The 22,892-nt window shown below is 39.2% G+C and overlaps 1 protein-coding gene and 2 non-coding genes across 3 annotated transcripts in view; all 3 read left to right on the top strand.

Moving 5' to 3' along the window:
* The window catches only part of EIF3A (eukaryotic translation initiation factor 3 subunit A), a 39,221-nt gene that overhangs the window by 3,032 nt on the left and 13,297 nt on the right, over positions 1-22,892 (top strand). Inside the window, exons 2-16 of the mRNA XM_001928342.7 lie at positions 3,541-3,731; positions 3,890-4,026; positions 5,021-5,184; positions 6,533-6,732; positions 9,017-9,225; positions 11,204-11,375; positions 14,563-14,667; positions 15,288-15,386; positions 16,710-16,826; positions 17,756-17,941; positions 18,554-18,901; positions 19,855-19,959; positions 20,043-20,156; positions 21,615-21,737; positions 22,689-22,842. Of these exons, the coding sequence (XP_001928377.1) occupies positions 3,541-3,731; positions 3,890-4,026; positions 5,021-5,184; positions 6,533-6,732; positions 9,017-9,225; positions 11,204-11,375; positions 14,563-14,667; positions 15,288-15,386; positions 16,710-16,826; positions 17,756-17,941; positions 18,554-18,901; positions 19,855-19,959; positions 20,043-20,156; positions 21,615-21,737; positions 22,689-22,842 (2,424 nt within the window). The remainder of the gene's footprint in view (positions 1-3,540; positions 3,732-3,889; positions 4,027-5,020; positions 5,185-6,532; positions 6,733-9,016; positions 9,226-11,203; positions 11,376-14,562; positions 14,668-15,287; positions 15,387-16,709; positions 16,827-17,755; positions 17,942-18,553; positions 18,902-19,854; positions 19,960-20,042; positions 20,157-21,614; positions 21,738-22,688; positions 22,843-22,892) is intronic.
* On the top strand, positions 15,020-15,148 carry LOC146397095 (small nucleolar RNA SNORA19). Its single transcript, XR_014828609.1, has one exon. It is a non-coding gene; the product is annotated as a small nucleolar RNA SNORA19 (small nucleolar RNA).
* Positions 16,273-16,402, top strand: LOC146397094 (small nucleolar RNA SNORA19). The gene has a single exon (XR_014828608.1). It is a non-coding gene; the product is annotated as a small nucleolar RNA SNORA19 (small nucleolar RNA).

Raw genomic sequence — 22,892 nt, 5'->3', positions numbered from 1 at the left:
ATCCTTGTATCTTTTTTTTTTAACCTTGGTGATGTTACTATATATTACTTTTGGCCTGTGAAAATTCCTGGGCAAGGGATCGAACCCATGCCATGCTGCAGTGACAATGCTGCACTACAAAGGAACTCCTAAAGAAAAAGTTTTTTAATGCATTTTACTTTGTTGTTGTTGTTGTTTTTTGTCAATTTGCCTTTTCTTGAGCCTCTCCTGTGGCATTTGGAGGTTCCCAGGCTAGGGGTCTAATTGGAGCTATAGCCACCAGCCTATGCCACAGTCATAGCCATGCGAATCCAAGCCGCGTCTGCAACCTACACCACAGCTCAAGGCAACACCGGATCCTTAACCCACTGAGCGAGGCCAGGGATCGAACCCGCAACCTCACGATCGGATTTGTTAACCACTGTGCCATGACGGGAACTCCTTTAATGCATTTACTTTGGCTTGTTTGAAACTATTGTTTCAGAGTTTGAAAGTATGAGATTTAGAATCATAAATTTCGACTGTTTAGGAAATGAAAAGTACTTTTAGTTCTGTCACCAAACAAGACGTCTTATTTTTGAAAATGACATTAAAATACCTCATTTAAAAATAAGGGATTGGGAGAATGAAATATTTTTAGACAGTTTAGTATTGTGTCATCACATCTTGCTGGGGCCAGCTCTTTAACTTTCTTTGTGCCGATTTTGTGTTGCAACATACTGGCAGTGCTTATATACAATAGTGTGGATTTAAATCAACAGAAGATTGGGAATTGGATATGCTAGGTCATTTTGGTGGTATTGCTGTGGTATTCTTAAGGTATAGAGGATAAATTTAAAAGCATTTACTCCCAAATTTTTGGCTGATAGTTTTGTTAAATAGTTGTGAAAAGCACTTAGGTATTGTTGGATTTTAAAATAACCTTGTATGCATGCTCCAGGGTTAGGGTTAGGGATGGCTAGGTCCTCTTTAAAACAGAAAAGACTTATTCCAACAAAGTATCTAGTTGTATTATATCTGTTTCATTGCTGGTGGGGGGTGGTGGTAATTGACTCAACTGAAAATAGCCTTTCTCCCATATTGGTAGGTTTCATGTTGAGACTGTTAACTTGAAGTATTGAAGAGGGGTTTATATTATTTGCGTGTGAGGAATATGATTTGCTATAATAAAGGATGAGGTAGGATATTGCGGGGTATAGCATGCGGAAGTTCCTTGGGCCAGGGATTGGACCCGCACCACAGCAGTGACAACACTGGGTCCTTAACCCACTGAGCCCCAAGAGAACCAAGGATATTGTGTTAAAGATACTTAATTCAGTATGATTTGTGATTTATCCTTTTGCAAACTTTTTAATATACTGGAGGTGGAATTTTTTTTGTCCTTTTCCTGGAGGAAGGAATGTTCAGAAGCAGCATTCCTGAAAGATGTGATAATTGAAAGAAGAAATAACAGAATTACTCACTAAATCTCTAGATCTAGTAAACCTTCCAAACAAAAGACATTTTTGCCTGTTGTTTGCCTAGAACAGTTACATGTTTGATAATGCTATATATTGTTAGGTTAACACTTAAGGATTTTTTTGTTAGGAATTTTTTCCTTTGGAAGAAAATATACAGTGATTTAAAAAACAAAGGTGTTCTAAGACTTTTTTATAGTGTAAACTGGTGTTTAGTTCTGCCAAATTATTTTTCACAAGTTCAGATTTGTGTGTGTATGTGAAGTTTGGCAATTACTGAATTTTAAGTTGAATATAACCAGAAAAAATACTCCTTCCCTCTGTCTATTGTTTATACAAAATAAAAGATGAGGAAAAAATATGGTACTATTTTTTTCCACATTAGACAATCATTTTATTAAAGCTGTTCTACTATGTCTTAGAGTGCAAATTTGGACTATTTCAGTTATTCTGGGCCACCTGTAATGTGAAACATATGAATCAGAATATTTAAATAAAGTCACAGGATAATTAGAGATAATAGTTGTGAAATAAGATACATTTTAACGTGGTCAGGAATAATGTGACAGAGGAGCCTTTGCTTTTGATTGAATTTCAAAATGAGCAATATATCCAAAGATCTAAGATCGGAACTGATTTTGAAATATTGACTTATACAGAAGTACGTTCAAGTTTAGGGGGTGTATTTTAAGAGTCCATTTCTTTGCTCTACATTCTAAAAATTTTTTTTCCCCAATTAAAAAAATGAACTTCTAATTTCATAAGTTTGAGATTTACAAAATTACTGTAAACATAGTACAGAAGGTTCCCACCTGCAGAGATTCTCCTATCTTACATCCATGTGGTAGATGTAAGAATGTACATCAATACTGAATCAACTAATGAATCAATACTGAAACATTGTTATTAAGAAAAGTCCGTACTTTAAAAAAAAAATTTTTTTTTTTTTTTTGGGTCTTTTTGCCTTTTCTTGAGCCGCTCCCGTGGCGTATGGAGGTTCCCAGGCTAGGGGTCTAATTGGAGCTGTAGCCACCGGCCTATGCCAGAGCCACAGCAGCATCAGATCTGAGCCAAGTCTGCGATCTACAGCACAGCTCACAGCAATGCTGGATCCTAACCCACTGAGCAAGGCCAGGGATCGAACCCTCAACGTCATGCTTCCTAGTTGCATTCGTTAACCACTGCGCCATGACAGGAACTCCAGAAGGTCCATACTTGGTTGATATTTCTTCAGCTTCCCCTAATGTCACTTTTGTATTCCAAGATCCCATCCAGGATACCACATTACATTTAGTTGTCCTGTCTTCTTAGACTCCTCTTGGTTGTGACAGTTACTTAGATTTGTCAATGGCCTTTTGAGGAGTACTTGTCATATATTTTATAGACTGTCCTTCAGCTGGGATTTGTCTTAATGGGTTTCTCATGTTTAGACTGTGATAAGTGGAGCGGTATTCTTTGTTTATGGTTTGGAAGACTAAATAAATACTGTTGTCATTTCTTCCAGACTTACTATATAGATTCAGTAGAATCCCAGTAAGCTATTTTGTAAGTATCTACAAACTGAAGAACAAAGTTGGAGCACGCTCACTGATTCAAGGCTGCAGTAATCAAGACATGAAGTATTGCAAAAGACTAGACAATAGATCAATAGAGAATGATCAAAATAGAGCCCAGAAGTAGACCCATGTAGTCAGTTGATCTTGAACGAAGTCAACCTAATTGTTTTATCCTGCCTCAGGTCTTAACACAAAATTAACAAAATTTCAGTCAGATTATCATTCTTGAAGTTAAACTTTTCTGCTTTTGTAAGGGGGAGATTGTTTCCCTCATGACAGGAATTTCTGGAATTTTAAAATCACTTAGACAGGATTGGCACAAAGGAATTGAGTGAAATCTGGTTTTACAAGTTAGGACATTTTTGAGATAGTACCAGTTTTTCATTGTTCTTACTTTTACTTTGGATAATTTTGGCATAGCTGTAGAAGTCAAAAATAAACGTGACCTCAAAAGCGTTCAGAAATTAAACAACCAAATTAAAAAGCAAGATTTAGACTTTTGCATAGTATACGTAATTTAATTTAATTCTTCTGAATTACTTTTCCAGAATTTCTTGAGGTTGGCAAAAAGCAACCTGCTTTGGATGTTCTTTATGATGTTATGAAAAGTAAGAAACATAGAACATGGCAAAAAATACATGAGCCAATTATGTTGAAATACTTGGAGCTTTGTGTGGATCTTCGCAAGAGCCACCTGGCTAAAGAAGGATTATACCAGTATAAGAACATTTGTCAACAGGTATGAACAGCTTGAGTTTTAATCTTTTAAGTGCTTTTAGTAATTTTCAGAGGAGTTTACTTTTCAAAGTTAATATATTTTGTATCACAAAATTTGCCTTTAAAATATTTTACAGTCTTTTTGGGAAAAGTGTTTCATCTATTTGTTTATTTGGTCAGGTGAACATCAAATCTCTAGAGGATGTTGTTAGGGCATATTTGAAATTAGCAGAGGAGAAAACTGAAGCTGCTAAAGAAGAATCTCAGCAGATGGTCTTAGACATAGAAGATCTGGATAATATTCAAACTCCTGAGAGGTATGTAGGTTAAATTGCTAAATTAATTTCTTTCAGTGTTTTTTTTTTTTTGTCTTTTTGTTGTTGTTGTTGTTGCTATTTCTTGGGCCGCTCCCGTGGCATATGGAGGTTCCCAGGCTAGGGGTCGAATCGGAGCTGTAGCCCCGGCCTACGCCAGAGCCACAGCAACACAGGAGAGCCAAGTCTGCGACCTACACCACAGCTCACGGCAACGCCGGATCGTTAACCCACTGAGCAAGGGCAGGGACCGAACCCGCAACCTCATGGTTCCTAGTCGGATTCGTTAACCACTGCGCCATGACGGGAACTCCTTTTTTTTTTTTTTTTTTCTTTCTTTCAGTGTTTTTGTTTTTGTTTTTCTTTTTGTCATCCCCATTTGAAGTAGATGTTTATTAGGAAAATGCCTGTCTTTGAAATTTTAAATGTATAGTAACCTCAAGAAGTCACGTGCTGTTCAAAATTCATAAAAGTGGAAAATTACAACCATCAGCTAGGAGGGGGTATACTAACTTAAATGGCTATAATAAAGATTGGGAATTCAAATACTTAGAATCAAAGTAACAGCTTTACAGTGTGTCCAGAGTAGTAGGAAGAATTTGAACTATTTTATTTTATTTTTTTTGTCTTTTTATTTTATTTTTTTTGCCTTTTCTAGGGCCAGTCTTGTGGCATATGGAGGTTCCCAGGCTAGGGGCCCGATTGGAGCTGTAGCCACCGGCCTACTCCAGAGCCACAGCAGTGCGGTATCCGAGCCTTGTCTGCAACCTACACCACAGTTCACGGCAATGCCGGATCCTTAACCCACTGAGCAAGGCCAGGGATTGAACCCTCAACCTCGTGGTTCCTAGTTGGATTCGTTAACCACTGAGCCACAATGGGAACTCCAATTTGAACTGTTTTATATGACTGTTGTTGGTCTTGGTTTTATAATCATAATGGTAATGTAGGAAACCATGTCTAAAATTGTTTTCAACGTTTTTCAATCTTTTTGTAGTGTTCTCCTAAGTGCAGTAAGTGGTGAAGACACTCAGGATCGTACTGACAGATTACTTTTAACTCCATGGGTTAAATTCCTGTGGGAATCATACAGACAGTGTTTGGACCTTCTTCGGAACAATTCTAGAGTAGAGCGTCTCTACCATGATATTGCCCAACAAGGTAAAATAAGAACTGATTTGAAAAGTTGACTTAAGAATAGGTTTTGCAAAAGATTAGCTGTTAACCTGTTAATAGCTGTTAACTGTATGTAATGTATTCCACTGATGTCTGAAAGACCTTATAAGTCATTTTGAAAATTTTCCAAATGACTGAAAAGACAAACAACTTTTTGATTGCCTTTTGGCAAACTTGAGTTCCACTTTTGACTCTACTGTGTATTCTTTGGCAAGCTACTTAATCACACACTCAGTTTCTAAGGTCTTTACAAGCTCCAGAAAACTTTTATGATTTATAAAAAACAAATGTATTTTTCCCTTTCTGAAACAGTATTGTTGAGTATAGAACACCTTCTTAACGACTTAAAATCATCATAGAAAATATCCAATAGTTAATATAGCGTGTACTTTTAATCTGAAGAACTGTATTAAATGTGTTTTCCTAATCTCTGTTCTTTGCTGTCACTTATCTTGCTGTCAGTGAAGCCTTTTAACTATATGTGACTTGAGAGAGTGGCTCTCGGCTTTTTTTAACTTTGGCCTTAAGCACAAGCTTGTGTCGCCATTCTTTTTAACATGGGGCTGATTGGTATTCGTGTATTCATTTATTCAAGTTTTAAGTTACTTTGTGACTAAGAATTGTTTACTAGGAGTATTAGAATCTGTATTTCATTTTGCTTACATGGCTAGCATATGTGAATTTTCATTTAGCACAAGTAAACTAGGGCTTTTTGATAAGATTAAGATTAAATATTAACTTGAAGTTAAACTATATCCCTTTGCTTTAGTCCTATTGAAATAGAAGTACTCTTTAAGGGAAGGACAAAGGATATCCAAAAAAGTTATTCTAGTATTGCAGATGTGATGGTAGAAAATTACTGTGTATCTTAATGATGGAGCAAGTAGTTCATTTGCATATCTGGGTACATAGTTGAAACTAGGTTACCATAAACCCTCAGTTTACATTACTCAGTTTTAATTAGTGCAAAAGCTTATTGTTTTCAGTAAGTTAGGTGAGAAAGTTCATTGTATTTCAGACCAGGATTCTCTTGCTCTTTTAGAATTTGAAGTGGTAACTGTTTGAAAGGTGAGTCCCTCTTAGACCTAAATTTGATGAGCTTCCTATTTGTAAAGTCCAGCACCGTATTTTAATCTTAGGCCAGGACTGATCACTATGTCCCCAAGGTGGTCAGGACACATGAAGTTAATTATGACTCTGATCACTTCTAAAGACTGATAGTGAGTTTGGTAAATCTTGTTAAAATAACTGACCTTAATATATGAAATAAAACATTAAAATGCCCAAGTTGATGGTGGAGGGTACCTAATACATTTTACAATTATGCTTACAGCTTTCAAATTCTGCCTTCAATATACCCGTAAGGCCGAATTCCGTAAGCTGTGTGACAATTTGAGAATGCACTTGTCTCAGATTCAACGCCACCATAACCAAAGTACAGCAATCAATCTTAATAATCCAGAGAGCCAGTCCATGCATTTGGAAACCAGGCTTGTTCAGTTGGACAGTGCTATCAGCATGGAATTGTGGCAGGTATGTTGTGAACTATTAGGTTTTCTTTGTAGTAATAACAGCTTATAATACTTTTTTCCTCTCAGTGAGTATCTGCATCATGATGTCTGTTGGTTAATTTCTTTTTTTTTTTTTTTGTCTTTTTGTCTTTTTGCTATTTCTTGGGCCACTCCTGCGGCATATGGAGGTTCCCAGGCTAGGGGTCGAATCGGAGCTGTAGCCACCGGCCTACACCAGAGCCACAGCAACGTGGGATCCGATCCGCATCTGCTACCTACACCACAGCTCACGGCAACGCCGGACCCTTAACCCACTGAGCAAGGGCAGGGACCGAACCCGCAACCTCGTGGTTCCTAGTCGGATTCGTTAACCACTGCGCCACGACGGGAACTCCTGTTGGTTAATTTCAATAGATAGGTGGAGAATTTAAGATTGTCTAATGGAGTAGGAAGTTTTGGATAGAAAATTTCAGATATTTTTGGTTCGAGATGCCTCCTGTCAATTCTGAGCCAAATCATGTAATCCTTTTTTCCCCCCTTCTTTTTTGGCCTCCCCTCAGCATATGGAGTTCCCGGATCAGATCTGAGCCAATGTGACCTATAGCTGCCGAAAGGCTGGACACTTTAACCTACTGTGCCAGGCAGGCTCAGCATCCAACCTACATCCTGGTGCAGGAGAGATGTCACTGAACCCTTTGCACAACAGCAGGAACTCCCAAATCATGTCATCTTTTTCAGACCTCAGAGTGTTGCTCAATGCATGGAGAATATTCATTTATAAGGATTTTTTTTAAAAAAGTAACAATTTCATGATAATTTTGAGACTCTTTACTCTTTTTAAAAATCTTTTATATATATATATATATATATATTTTTTTTTTTTTTTTTGCTACTGTACAGCATGGTGACCCAGTTACACTTACACGTATACATTCTTTTTTCTCACAATACATGTTCCATCATAAGACTCTTTACTCTTTTTAAAAAACTGAGCTTGGGGGTTCCTGTTGTGGCTTAGCAGGTTACAAACCCAGCTAGTATACATGATGATGTGGGTTCAATCCCTGGCCTCACTCAGTGGGTTATGGATCCGGTGTTGCCATGAGCTGTGGTGTAAGTCACACGCAGCTCAGATCCCGAGTTGGTGTAGCTGTGGCTTAGGCCGGTGGCTGTAGCTCTGATTTGATCCCTAGCCTGGGAACTTCCATATGCTGTAGGTGTGGCCCTAAAAAGCAAACAAAACAAAACTGAGCTTCACTTTTTTTTCCTTTTTTTTTGGTCGTAATTTTATTGTATTTAATAAAATTATTGTTGGCAGCAGGTTAGAAATTACAGAGACAAGCTTGTCCTTTACTGCAGGTAGTTGGAGAAGCTGCGTTCAGGTTTCTCAGTGCTGCCGTGGTGTGCACAGCCAGTGTGTTCTGCATTGGAGAGCGCTTAGTGGTGTTGGGAGTCTTGTTCTCAACATGACCTTTTTACTCGAATTCTGCAAAGTCATTTTCACATGATTTTGTAGTCATAATTTGTTTCTATATGTTTGATTCCCTCCCCTCAATGTAATTGAAATTGCAGAGGAAAAAACTAAAAATTAGTAGTTTTTCAGCCAAGTGAAAATATGATTTCTTGCGCTCTCCCTGTATTTTCCTTTTCTGTTAGGGCCACCCTCATAATACAACCTGATGAACTAAAGGAAAAAAGTTCTATCGAAGACAGTAAACATGCTTAGTATAGACAAAACAAGTAAAAGGAAGAACATATTTATTCATTATCTTATCATTGAGAAATAACCTCTATGTTGTTTTACATCCTTCCAGATATTTCTGTAATATATTCTCTCAAGTGGTATGATATGCACCCCCCACCTTTTTTTTTTTTTCTTTTTGGCTGACACTTGGCATATGGATTTCTCAGGCCAGGGTCAGATTTGAGCTGCAGTTTCGACCTATACCATAGCTGCTACATTGCTGGATCTTTAAATCCAGTGTGTTGGGCCAGGGATTGAACTTGCGTCCTGGTGCTTCAGAGATGCTGCCTGTTGATCCTGTTCTGCCACAGCAGGAACTCCTGCACATTTTTTTCCTAAGGTTTGGGCAATCTACTTTAAGAAGTTAAAGGATTTAGTATTTTTGTGATGGTTTTCTGAAATATGTCAGATATTAAATTACAGTTGAATGAAAAGAACCACACATGAAAGCATTTTCATTTTGCCCCTTTTGTTCTCAAGTGTTTTAAGTTTCATAAAGAGATTTGAGTTAGATTTTTTTTGTTTAGAATGCAGCGACTCTAATTTATACCGTTAATTTCAGGAAGCATTCAAAGCTGTGGAAGATATTCATGGGCTGTTCTCCTTGTCTAAAAAACCACCCAAACCTCAGTTGATGGCAAATTACTATAACAAAGTTTCAACTGTATTTTGGAAATCTGGAAATGCTCTTTTTCATGCATCTACACTCCATCGTCTTTACCATTTATCTAGAGAAATGAGAAAGAATCTTACTCAAGAAGAGATGCAAAGGTAAGTAATACTGTCAGTACTGAAATTATGAAATGCCTTCTAATGCCGTGATAGCATTAGAGTTTCTCAACCTCTACGCTATTGACGTTTGGGGCTGGTTAGTCTTTGTTGTGGGGTACTATGCATTTAGGATGTTAGCAGCATCCCTGGTTTACCCACTCATCCCTCCAGTTGTAACGGCCAAAAATGTCTCTAGAGATTGTTCTTCTTGGGCCGTCAGTATTCTTGGTCCTCAGTAGTTATCTTTTATCTGATAACTAATTCTCCAATTGTGAAAATGGAACATTAGGAAAGACAGTGTTAAGTATGAGCTTTCTATCCACATACAGATATTTAGGATCTAAGAACTAAAAAGACAAAAACAAAAAAGAGTTTTTTTTTTGGGGGGGGGTGTCTTTTTTTGTCTTTTCTAGGGCCGATCCTGCAGCACATGGAGATTCCCAGGCTAGGGGTCTAATTGGAGCTGTAGCCTCCAGCCTATGCCACAGCCACAGCAGCTCGAGATCCGAGCTGAGTCTGCAACGTACACCACAGCTCACGGCAACACCAGATCCTTAACCCACTGAACAAGGCCAGGGATCGAACCTGCAACCTCATGGTTCTTAGTTGGATTCGTTAACCACTGAGCCACAACAGGAACTTCAAAAGGGTATTTCTATGTAACTTTTTTTTGGTCTTTTTTGTCTTTTTAGGGCTGTACCCGCACGATATGGAGGTTCCCAGGCTGGGGGTCAAATTGGAGCTGTAGCTGCAGGCCTATATATACCACAGCCATAACAATGCGGGATCTGAGCCGCATCTGCGACCTGTACCACAGTTCACGGCAGTGCCGGATCCCTGGCCCACTGAGTGAGGTCAGGGATGGGAAACTCCTTAAAGACTTTTTTTTCTTTTTAGGGCTGTACCTGTGGCATATGGAGGTTCCCAGGCTAGGGGTCGAATCGGAGCTACAGCTGAGGCCACAGCCACAGTGATGGCCAAGACATGTCTGCGACCTATACCACAGCTCACTGCAACACTGGATTCTTAACCCACTGAATGAGGCCAGGGGTCGCACCCACAATGGCATGGTTCCTGGTCAGATTTGTTTCTGCTGCGCCGTGACAGGAACTCCGATTTTTTTTTTTTTTTTTTTTTTTGAAACTCTTGAGGACAGTGTTCATTATGTCCTTCACTGACTCTTACGTAATCCATGTGTGTTTGGGATGAGAAAAAACTTGATTTTTTTTTTTTTTTAAATGAGGTATTTCTGTACTACCCCATTAGAAAGTACTATAAGGGTACTGTCATAATTGTTAGGCTATTTTACTTTTTGCTTCCCAAGAGCCTTGTGGCTCAGAAAAGTTAAGTATCTTGCTTAAGGTTCCATTCTTGGAAATGGGGAAGCTGAGATTCTAACCCTTGACTTTTGGGCTCCAGAGCCCACAATCCTTAGTGTCCTATGGTGCTCTGAATTCAACCTGGCTTCCCTTTTGTGTTTTAAGGGAACTTAAATTTAGCTTTTGGGAATTCCTCCTGTGGCACAGTGGGTTAATGATCTGGCTTGTCTCTTTGGAGGGGCGGTTCCATCTCTGGCCGTTGCGCAGGCTTGATCCCTGACCTGGGAACGTCCCCATGCTGCAGATGCAGGCCCCACACCCCTCAAAAAAAGGTGCCCTAGTTGTGTTTATAAGGCAGTGTAGAGGATACAAATGTGTCTGTTGTGCCATTTAACCCATAGTCCTTTTCCCTAGCTAGGAAACATTGACAGTGGTGAGTGGGTAGATGAAGTTCTCTTTCTCCAGGTGTTCACTATAGCATAGTCCATTTCCGTTTTAATTAATCCCATGACTTGATGAATAATATTTATGAGTGTAGTTCACCGTGGTGGTTTACATATTCTGTCACTGGCACATTTTACTAGTTGATTAAAGATAAATGTCTTTCTGCTTTTCAAGTAAAATTTACAAATTTAACAGATTATAACTTTGTTCTCCAGAATGTCTACTAGAGTCCTTTTGGCCACTCTTTCCATCCCTATTACCCCTGAGCGTACTGATATCGCTCGGCTTCTGGATATGGACGGCATTATTGTTGAAAAGCAGCGTCGTCTTGCAACACTGCTAGGCCTGCAAGCCCCACCAACGCGAATTGGCCTTATTAATGATATGGTTGGTATAAATAAGTTTTAGCATTCTTGTGGCTTTGAAAGAATGCTATAAGGTTAGGTTTTATAATTTTTAATTAAATGCTAGGAATTCTGATGCATCACCAGGGGATTCTGCTGCATGGCCAAGTTTGAGAACCACTGGGAGAAGTCAGCGCTGTGTTCACTTGAGGTGATTGGTTTTGAGTGAGCTGGAGTTAAGTTTGATGTAGCAGATGAGACTTGGGCTACCTTTGAGAAATAGTATGGTTAAGTAATGACGGGCAAGAAGGTTCATGGCTTGTTTTAGGGGCTATAGGGAAAAAATCAAGCTGAAAGGCGTTGGAAATAAGATGAGGCTAGGAGAGAATGTGAAGTAGATTAGGCCCAATTCTGGAGAGGTAAAACATTTCTAGTTTTTTTTTTTTCTCTTAAGCTTTGATTGTATGTTATTAAGGCAGTGGTTCTTAATCAGGACTGTGTACTGAAACTGTGTGTAAAGTACTTTTTAAATTACAGATTTCTGTTTTACCCACTGCATACACTAAATTAGTTTCAGAATATGGAGTCTTAGGTTGTGGATCTTCACAGTGTTTTACACTGGAATCTTTAATTCAGTGGTAATTTATCATGTGTGTCTCACAACACCAGACAAACTCTCTGGAATTTGTGCACCAAAGAGTTTAGTTTTTAGGAACTCTGATTCAAAATAGTCTGACTTAGTGGTTCTTGTGGTACATCTCCAGCAGTCTATTTTGGGATAAGAGAAAAAAGAGGAACAGGTACTAGAGAATGGGCCTTACTTTATTGGCAGGATCAACCAGTTTAGATAAAAATTAATACTTTTTTTTATATGGTAACAGTTATCTCTTGTAACATAGTTTAGCAAGGCAAATTCCCTTTGTGATCAACTTTTAAAAATAATTTCTAAAACAGTATTTCCCTGTCTTTGTGTGCCTCCATGTTTTATTCTGCCACTTGCAAAAATTAGTTTTGTGTTTTGGCAGGTTTCTATGGGACTGAATTAGGATTAAATGTAATAAAACAACTGCACTGTTTTAGTTGCAAATATGTCTTTAAAATACATTTTTTAGGGACTTGCCGTAGTGGCGCAGTGGTTAATGAATCCGACTAGGAACCATGAAGTTGCGGGTTTGATTCCTGGCCCTGCTCAGTGGGTTAAGGATCTGGTGTTGGTGTGGCTGTGGCGTAGGCCAGTGGCTACAGCTCCGACTAGACCCCCAGCCTGGGAATCTCCATATGCTGTGGATGCAGCCCTAGAAAAGACAAATATATATGTGTGTATGTATGTACACTTCTTTAATACTGAAAAGAAGTGGTGTCAAACTGAAAGTATAATCCATATCTTGAGCCCATGTCTGTATATACCACACCTTGATGTTAAAGTTGGTCTGTTTTGACACCGATTCAAGGGTCAGTGTCAGTAGGCAGGACGTCCAGATTTGGGTCCTCATTGTGCCCATACCATAGATGGATGTTTAAGTTTGTAAGGAGGATACTGGTTGGTGCTAGGTGAATAGATTAGCTGACCGCCAAGAGGCGTTTTATGAATCTTGATGAATTTATCATGTGTACAAATTCTAAGGCCTGAGTTTTGGGCTCATAACTGAATTCGTAATCACCAAGAGAATAATTCCAGTATCAGGAACAGACTCAAATTAGTCCATTTTAGAGTTCCCATCGTGGCTCAGCAGAAACCAGTCTGACCAGCATCCATGAGAATGTAGGTTCCATCCCTGGCCTCGCTCAGTGGGTTAAGGATCCGGCATTGCCTTGAACTATGGTGTAGTTAGCAGACAGTGCTCAGATCCCACATTGCTGTGGCTGTGGCCTAGGCCGGGGGCTGCAGCTCCAAATTGACCCCTAGCCTGGGAACCTCCATATGCTGTGAATGTGGTCCTTAAAAAAAGTCTGAGTTCATAGACTTTTAGATCAGAGAGCCAGTTAGTAATTTTAGAGAGAAATATACTTTAATAGCCTATTTGGGCACATTCCCTAATTGGAGGGGGTGCTAAATGGAAAATCTAGAATAATTTCTTGATAGGAATGAAATTAATTAGGGCTGGAGGAATTTTATTTGAATGCTTATGTCATATCTTATTCCTCTAAAGTTATAAGGACACTTACAAGGGAAGTATTCAGACGTGGTAGGCCATTAGTCATGCACCTGTTGTGCACAGGGATTAAACGTAGACTGGAATGCTCCAGTGCGTGGACATCCTCCCGTCTTGGGGATGGGATCGCCAACGGCTGCCTCAGTTTGGGACCTGATCTGTAGGGATACTCCTATGCTTTGAAGTCTTGGTGTGTCGCTGCAGTTTTTCTTTTTGGGTTAGTGGCACCCAGCAAGTGAAGGGTGAAGGTCACATGCTCTGCATATAGTTAGAGCATAGCTAAGATAGGATTTGGTTATTGACAATTTTGGAATTGATAAAATTATGCCACTTTTTGGTCTCCTTTGTGAGGCAGGTTATCAGGTGGCATCTTTATTGTGAAAGGAAGTTGAGTTCTATTCAAACATAAAATATTATTAAAATAAAACTTTTTAAAAAAGTACAAATCATAGATGTAATTGGGTGGATTCTCAGAAGGTTTTTCTGGTAACCGTTCTCTCATTTCCTCCAACAATAGCCACTGTCCTGATTTGTAACACCATAGATTAATTTTAAAATTTAAATTTCAGAAATAGAATAATGTGAAATTCTTCTTCTCATTGCTTGTGAGATTTATTCATGTATTGAATATACTTCCTTTGACCATTTCTGTATATTAGTGTGAACCTATTCCTGTATGTTCTGAATTTGAGTTTGGGGCAGTCAAGAGGAGTGCTGCTGTAAAAACTTTTGTGTGGTAGTTATATGTAAACTCTGATATTTTACTTGTTATTGATAATAAATTGGCCTTCATTGGCCACATGATTTGTCTTTGTAAATATTTTATTGATGGTGTTGGTGAGTATTTATATCCTTTAAAAATGCTGGTGCGCTTTCATTGTAAGTAGCTGCGTAATTTGGGGCCAGAGACGTAGTGGTCCCAGATTCCTCTTTGGTAAATTTGAAGGAGGTTGCTAGATGATCTTCAGTTATTTCCTAGATTTCCAGCCTTAAAATTTTCTTTAATTTGTAATCAACTCAGAGTCCCAGTTGGAAAAATACCTTCAGCAGTTAAACTTTTTGTTTTGTTTACTGTAGGTCAGATTCAATGTGCTACAGTATGTTGTCCCAGAAGTAAAAGACCTTTATAATTGGCTGGAAGTCGAATTTAACCCACTAAAACTCTGTGAGAGAGTCACAAAGGTAAGCTTTGGTGGTATTACCACATGGCCAGCCCTGTTGCACTTTTAGGTTATATTTATATTTGTTAAGAGAAGTGTTCTGGGGAGGTCCCGTCGTGGCTCAGTGGTTAACGAATCTGATTAGGAACCATGAGGTTGCAGGTTCGATCCCTGGCCTCGCTCAGTGGGTTAAGGATCCAGCATTGCCGTGAGCTGTGGTGTAGGTCACAGACCCGGCTAGGAACCCTCGTTGCTGTGGCTCTGGCATAGGCTGGCGGCTACAGCTCCGATTGGACTCCTGGCCTGGGAACCTCCTTGCCGCGGGTGCGACCCTAGAAAAGACAAAAAAGAAGTGTTCTGTGTGTTTGAACTTGGTGCACATTTCATTGTCTTTTTTCTTTATGTCAAGAGAAAAGATATTTCTGATGTGCTAAAGAAACCTTTGGAGGTCAATTAGCAGCATGACTAATGTAGCCATTGCTGTCAGTCACCTTCAGACAAGAATTGATAGCTTCATATTACATTTTATATTTATTTGCTTTGCGTGATGGTTTTATATGTTAAAATGAAAAGGTTTCACAGGTGTTTTAGTATCTGTTGGGTAGTAAAAGTAATTATTTTTCAATTTAATTGATTTTATAGGTTCTGAATTGGATTAGGGAACAACCTGAAAAGGAACCAGAGTTACAGCAGTACGTCCCACAGCTGCAAAACAACACCATCCTTCGGCTTCTGCAGCAGGTAAAAAGGAAAGAAATGGATGTTTTATGGAAGACCTGGAATTTCTCCTTTGATTGTTTTGATTACAAAACTAAGAAAATTAGGAGTAGCTTGGAAAATAAAAGCCTCCCTACATTCTTTCTACTCCCAGTCACAATTAGTTGTATTATTTATATGTTTGATTTGAAAAAGTTATTTTACATAATTTATAACTGCTTTTGTCTCTGTTGACCACTCTCTTTGTATATTTTCCCTTGTTAGCTATGTATGTATGTCTTACTCCTTTTTATACCTACGTGGTTTTTCATTGTCTAAAGGTACCATGATTTATTTTTTCAGACACTACTGATGGAAATCTTAGTTTTTTTGCTTTTAGAAAATGTTTTATTTATTTATTTATTTATTTGTATTTTTGCCATTTCTAGGGCCACTTCTGCGGCATGTGGAGGTTCCCAGGCCAGGAGTCTCATCAGAGCTGTAGCTGCTGGCCTACACCAGAGCCACAGCAATGAGGGATCCGAGCCTCTTCTGCAACCCACACCACAGCTCATGGTAACGCCGGATCCTTAACCCACTGAAAAAGGCCAGGGATCCAACCCAAAACCTCATGGTTCTTAGTTGGATTCATTTCCACTGTGCCACAACGGGAACTCCTGTAGTTTGTACATTTAAAGCTTTGATAGATCATCCAAGATTTGATTCATGGACTCTCCAGTAGTGAACAAGAAAGCTTTTTTTTTTTCTTTCTGCCAACACTAAGTATTATCAGTTTTTTAACATTGTCCAACTTTTTACTTAAATTTGAATATTACGGTTTTAGCATGACTTACAGGTTCCTATTTTGTCTTCCATTTGTTTCATTTCCGGTCTGGGGGCGCCTTTTACTATATTTTTACTTAGTGTGTTTGTGCACAGTTCATTGGCCTGCTTTCTCTTACACATGTGAGCAGTGTTATTTCTCATGTGCTATATAAAGAATTGAAGGTTAATTAGCAGTATAACTAAATAGTAATGCTGCCAGTCTCCTTCAGACAGACAAATAATTTTGTTAAATGTTCAGATAAAGTAGGTAAGTAGCAGGTTCATTTAAGGGTTTTTTTGTTTTATGAAACTAGGATTTGAAAGGATTATGTGATGTTTCAAAATATCACATAATCCTTTCAAATAGCCTTGGATTGTAATTCTAGCTCCAGCTGTGTATTGTTAACAAATATTCAGAGCTTCAATTTTCTTTTCTTTGAAAAATAGGCATTATTTCTACTTTCCATGGTTGTCATGAAATTCCACATAAAAAATACTGAATAAATGATAGCTATTATTACTAACCTTGTGTTTCTTATGCAGGTGGCACAAATTTATCAGAGCATTGAGTTTTCTCGTTTGACTTCTCTGGTTCCTTTTGTTGATGCTTTCCAACTGGAACGGGCCATAGTAGATGCTGCCAGGCACTGTGACCTTCAGGTAGGTGCTGCAAGGGGCACTGAGGTGGGAGGCCTTTGAGGACTACAACCACTTTATGTTTCTCGGCTTTTGGTACAGTGGCACTATTTTAAAGCTTTAGTGAATGAATGTTCTAGCTTTTATATTTAACATTCTTGTTTTTTTTTTCTTTTTGTGGTCGCTCCCGTGGCATATGGAAATTCCCAGGCTAGGGGTCAAATCAGAGCTGTAGCTGCCAGCCATAGCAACGTGGGATCTGAGCCGTGTCTGTGACTTAACACCACAGTTCATGGCACCACTAGATCTCCGACCCACTGAACAAAGCCAGAGATCGAACCCGAATCTTCATGGATGCTAGTTGGATTTGTTTCCGCTGTGCCGCAATGGGAACTCCATATTTTAACATTCTTAGTTGGTAATTTTTCTCAAATTCAGTTGAAATTTTTTTCTTTATTAGTTGTGCCTGTGGCATGTGGAAGTTCCTGGGCCAGGGATTGAATCAGAGCCACAGCTGTAAGAATTTTAATGAGAAGTCATTTTTTTCTAGAAGGATTTTATGTTTGCATATAGAGTAATGATTTTAAAAAGTTCTTTTTTTTTTTTTTTTTTTGTCTTTTCTAGGGCCGCTCCTGTGACATATGGAGGTTCCCAGGCTAGGGGTCCAATTGGAGCTGCAGCCACCAGCCTACACCAGAGCCACAGCAATGTCAGATCCAAGCCATGTCTGCGACCTGCACCACAGCTCACAGCAATGCCGGATCCTTAACTCACTGAGCAAGGCCAGGGATCGAACCCGCAACCTCATGGTTCCTAGTTAGATTCGTTAACCACTGAGCCGTGGCAGGAACTCAGTTCTTAAAATTAAAGTATAGTTAATTTACAGTGTTGTGCCAGTTTCTGTTGTACACGTATAGATTAACTTTTGATAATACTATTTATAATTTTCAAAGGTTCGTATTGACCACACTTCTCGGACCCTTAGCTTTGGATCTGATTTGAATTATGCGACTCGAGAAGATGCTCCAATTGGTCCTCATCTGCAAAGCATGCCTTCAGAACAGATAAGAAACCAGCTGACAGCCATGTCGTCAGTACTTGCAAAAGCACTTGAAGTCATCAAGCCAGCTCATATACTGGTAGGCATCTTTGGGAGAAATAGACTCTAGAACTTTTGAAGGGCTCTTCTGTCTTTCACAAAAAGGTTTCAGATGATGTCCGAGAGAAGTGATTTATTACATATTTCTTATTTAGTTGTATTTGATAGTTTAGGGATTTTATCAAATACCAATTTTAGGTATTCAGATCATTGAGCTGCCTTCCTTGGGGTAAAATGATGCATTACCTGGATACTGTGATCATAGGAGTCGTCATGTACAGGAGCAAACCACACGAGGACGACCCTCTAAATGAGGAGTGCTATGTTTGGGTTTTCCTTTCTGCTTCAGTTGTTTCTTATCGGTGAGCTCTGTTAGTATTCCTCCTTGGCTTGAACACTAATGTAGGTTGGTTCAGAGAACAGTCAACCTAGGAGATAAAAGGTTCTTCAGCTGTGTCTTTGCTGTTGAAGACTCCAAGTAGGACTAGGGCATAGCATTTGGTACTAGGAACCAGTAGCTCGAATAATGTCATTTTCTGTTGCATGCAAATACATGTAAGGGTGATAATCAGGATTTTGTAGTAATGGTTTTGATATGTAATACCATGGTATGTCACTTAAACATTTTTTGTTAATGCATTTGTTTTTGAAGCAAGAGAAAGAAGAACAGCATCAGTTGGCTGTTACTGCATACCTTAAAAATTCACGGAAAGAGCACCAGCGTATCCTGGCTCGCCGGCAGACAATAGAGGAAAGGAAAGAGCGGCTTGAGAGCCTGAATATTCAGCGTGAGAAAGAAGAACTGGAGCAGAGGGAAGCTGAACTCCAGAAAGTGCGGAAGGCTGAAGAAGAGAGGCTGCGACAGGAGGCAAAGGAGAGAGAGAAGGAGCGTATCTTACAGGAACATGAGCAAATCAAAAAGAAAACTGTTCGCGAGCGTTTGGAGCAGATCAAGAAGACAGAACTGGGTGCCAAAGCATTCAAAGATATTGATATTGAAGTATGTAGTGTGTTATATTTAGGTTTCTTAGCATAGCCTTTTACAATTTATTGCTTTGTTTTGTGTTTGTTTTTTTTCACTCATTTTAATTCAGCTAGTTTATTTATCTGCGAAGCAGCATTTGTTTCTAGTGACTCTTCAGTTTTTAGCTGCTGTTGAAATGCAGTTTGGACACATGTAGAATGGAGGAATAAGAAACAGATATTAAGATTACTGTTTTTCCCTTTCAGTCAAGTAGAAATAAGGCTATTGTAAAACTTTTTTTTTTGTCTTTTTGCCTTTTCTAGGGCCACTCCCAAGGCATATGGAGATTCCCAGGCTAGGGGTCCAGTCAGAGCTGTAGCTGCTGGCCTACGCCAGAGCCACAGCAACTCGGGATCAGAGACGTCTGCAACCTACACCACAGCTCACAGCAACGCCAGATCGTCAACCCACTGAGCAAGGGCAGGGACCCGAACCCGCAACCTCTTGGTTCCTAGTTGGATTCGTTAACCACTGCGCCACAACGGGAACTCCTAAAACATTTTTATATTGCCTGAATTTACCCATTGCAAACATTTGCCCAGTGTATATAAAAAAAAGTAATGTAGGATTCATTTCTAGGAAGAATGGTGCTCCGTATTGACTGTTAATGCACTTTGCTTATATTCTTTTTTTTTCTTTTTAGGGCCACACCCGTGGTATATGGATGTTCCACGGCTAGGGGTCCCATCAGAGCTGTAGCCTCCAGCCTACGCCACAGCCATAGCAACGCCAGATCTGAGCCACATCTGCGACCTACACCACAGCTCACAGCAACGCTGGATCCCCAACCTGCCGAGCGAGGCTAGGGATTGACCCTCAACCTCATGGTTCCTAGTTGGATTCTTTTCTGCTGTGCCACAGTGGGAACTCCCCCCCCCCCCTTTTTTTCATATTCTGATTAGTTATGTTGTGTTCATATTACTTTTTAGGACCTTGAAGAACTGGATCCAGATTTCATCATGGCTAAACAGGTTGAACAATTGGAGAAAGAAAAAAAGGAACTTCAGGAACGCCTAAAGAATCAAGAAAAAAAGGTAAGTAGAACTGATAAACTTAAAAGTTAAAAAGTTAAATTTTCTTTTTTTTTTTAAACAACATTTGTTTTCATGATATTCAGATTGACTATTTTGAAAGAGCCAAACGTTTGGAAGAAATCCCTTTGATAAAGAGTGCTTATGAGGAACAGAGAATTAAAGACATGGATCTGTGGGAACAACAAGAAGAAGAAAGAGTAAGGTTTTCATTTAATTGTAGTATTTTTAGACTATAGGCCATAATTAAGTCCTCTGTCAGTAATGGCACCAGGGTTTCAAAATTGGTTTTTGCATTCTGCCAGAAATGTGCTTTAATGTCTGCATATTAACAGATTCTGGGAAGAAATTTTCAGAATAGAGATTAAAAAATGAAACTTATAAAATACAAAGGGTAGCTTGAAAAGTTCGTTTTTATTTTACTTTTTTCTCTTTTAGGGGCCTCACCCGTGGCATATGGAGGTTCCCAGGCTAGGGCTTGAATCAGAACTATGGCTACCGACCTACACCAGGGCTCATGGCAATGCCAGATCCTTAGCCCCTTGACCGAGGCCGGGATCAAACCTGTGTCCTCATGGATGCTAGTCAGATTCGTTTCTGCTGAGCCATGACGGGAATTCCTGAAAAGTTCATTTTTAAAAAACAGCTTTATGGAGATATAATCATGTGCCACATGATTCACCAATTAATGGTTTTAGTATATTTACAGAATTGTGCGACAATCAAATTTTAGAACATACCTGGAAACTTCATAACCATTAGCAGTCACTCCTCTCTCCACCCCCATCGCTGTAGGCAGCCACTGAGGTCCTTTTTGACTCTAGACATGCCTGTTTTGGCTATATCTTATAGATAGAATCTGCTCTTTTGTGACTAAACAACTCCTTCTGTAGTTTTGTTACTCTACATTATAAGTTTTCATCTAACAATAACAAAAGCAAGGTTTGTAGATGCTTGCAGTGGCCAAATTTGTAGTAAAAATGAATGACCTCATTCTGGTTAGGAAAAATAACCATGGGCAGGAGACACACATACCTGTGGGGGCTGCAGTGTGGAGAAGCAGCCTCTTGGTTCCATTGGATTGTTGTCATTCTGGGTCTGGTGTTGCCAGTTTTTCCAGTTTTGTTACAAGTTGGAATTTGTGTGATAATTCCTTTAATGTAAAAATTAGAAAAAGTGCTACAGACAAGCTAAAATACTTGTGAATTTTTGCTTCAGTGTGCCCTGGAGCCTTCTGTTTCATTTGAAGCACAGAGGAAAAGCTTCTTTAGTATCAATAGTTCATCCTGCCTTAACCTCCAGTTGTTTTTAAGGAAGGATGTGCTTTTAAATGGTTAAGTTAATGCTCTAAAAGGTAGTGCTTGATACCATGAGGTATTTATTATTTTGTTTTGCCATATACATTGTAGTTTTTCGTCTATAAATACCATGGGGTTAAAATTTTCTTACAGACGCCCCATGTCTTTTTAATCCATCTTCTGTCCCTGACTGTTTTCCTAGGGACGTGTAGCCTCAGATAGTTACCTTTTCATCTCTGGCAGACGGGGCAAAGGAGCTTCTTGTAATACTTCAGGAATATCTGTCAGGAATTTGGGGTAAATTAGTAATCACATAATGAATGCTTAGAAATCATTTAACTTTGAATCGTGTGTTTGCAGATTACTACGATGCAGCTGGAACGGGAAAAGGCTCTTGAACATAAGAACCGAATGTCACGAATGCTTGAAGACAGAGATTTATTTGTAATGCGACTCAAGGCAGCACGGCAGTCTGTTTATGAGGTGAACTTACTGGTTTCAAGGAAATGTCTATCCATTAGCTTTTAAGTTTTGCCTTCAGGATTGTTCTTTAACATGGTGGTACATTATGTCTTGAGCTGACATTTATAACGGGCTGAATATTTGATTGACCATTGATTGATTGAAAGCCTGTGGTATGTGGTAGTTACCAGGCCAAGGATCAAACCTGCGTCACGGCGGCAGCCCAAGTTGCTGCTGTGACAATGCTGAATCCTTATCCCTTTGTGCCCCAAGGGAACTCCTAAAATTTGCTTATTTATTTATTTGTCTTTTTAGGGCCACACCCACGGCATATGGAGGCTCCCAGGCTAGGGGTCAAATTGGAGCTGTAGCTGCTGGCCTATGCCACAGCCACAGCAATGCCATATCTGAGCCAAGTCTGCGACCTACACCTCAGCTCATGGCAACACTAAATCCTTAACCCACTAAGCAAGGCCAGGGGTTGAACTCTAATCCTCATGGATCTTAGGTTCATTAACTGCTGAGCCACGAAAGGAGCTCCTCAAATAGTATTTCAGTAGAGATATTTTGCAGATATTTTATATGCTCAGTAACCATCACTAGGAACAGGTTTTTCCAAATGTGAAAATGGGCTGTGTAAAATCTGCTTTTGATACAAACTTTTGTTTATTCTTCCATTCATAAAGGAAAAAAGACCAGTGTCCTGCTCTTAGGTTCTGACTTAATCATTCAGTTAATTTTGTATAAAAATAAATCCACTAGGTATAAATAATATTATCAATTTGAAGTTTAAAAAATTTGATATGTGAGAAAACCTTCAGTCATTTGGAAAATCTGGTTTTTATACTTGAAGGTTGCTTTCTATGGTCCCACAAAACTTGGAATGCTTTTGTAAACTTAAAACTTATTGCTAATTTGTAGCTCTTGAAAGTTTGATTTTTTTTTTTTTTTTTGGTAACCATTCAATTGCAGGAAAAACTTAAACAGTTTGAAGAGCGATTAGCAGAAGAAAGGCATAATCGCTTGGAAGAACGTAAAAGGCAACGTAAAGAAGAACGAAGAATAACCTACTACAGAGAAAAAGAAGAGGAAGAGCAGAGGAGGGCCGAAGAACAAATGCTGAAAGGTGACTGTGTAGACTGAGATTGGAGGTGTAAGGCAAGGTTAATACGAGAT

Source organism: Sus scrofa, chromosome 14 (assembly GCF_054392235.1).
Source record: "Sus scrofa isolate SSC_HxYL_T2T_F1_AM1 chromosome 14, Sscrofa_HxYL_maternal_Yorkshire_Landrace_v2.0, whole genome shotgun sequence".
Classification (NCBI taxonomy): domain Eukaryota; kingdom Metazoa; phylum Chordata; class Mammalia; order Artiodactyla; family Suidae; genus Sus; species Sus scrofa.
This window is presented reverse-complemented; position numbering and strand designations above follow the sequence as displayed.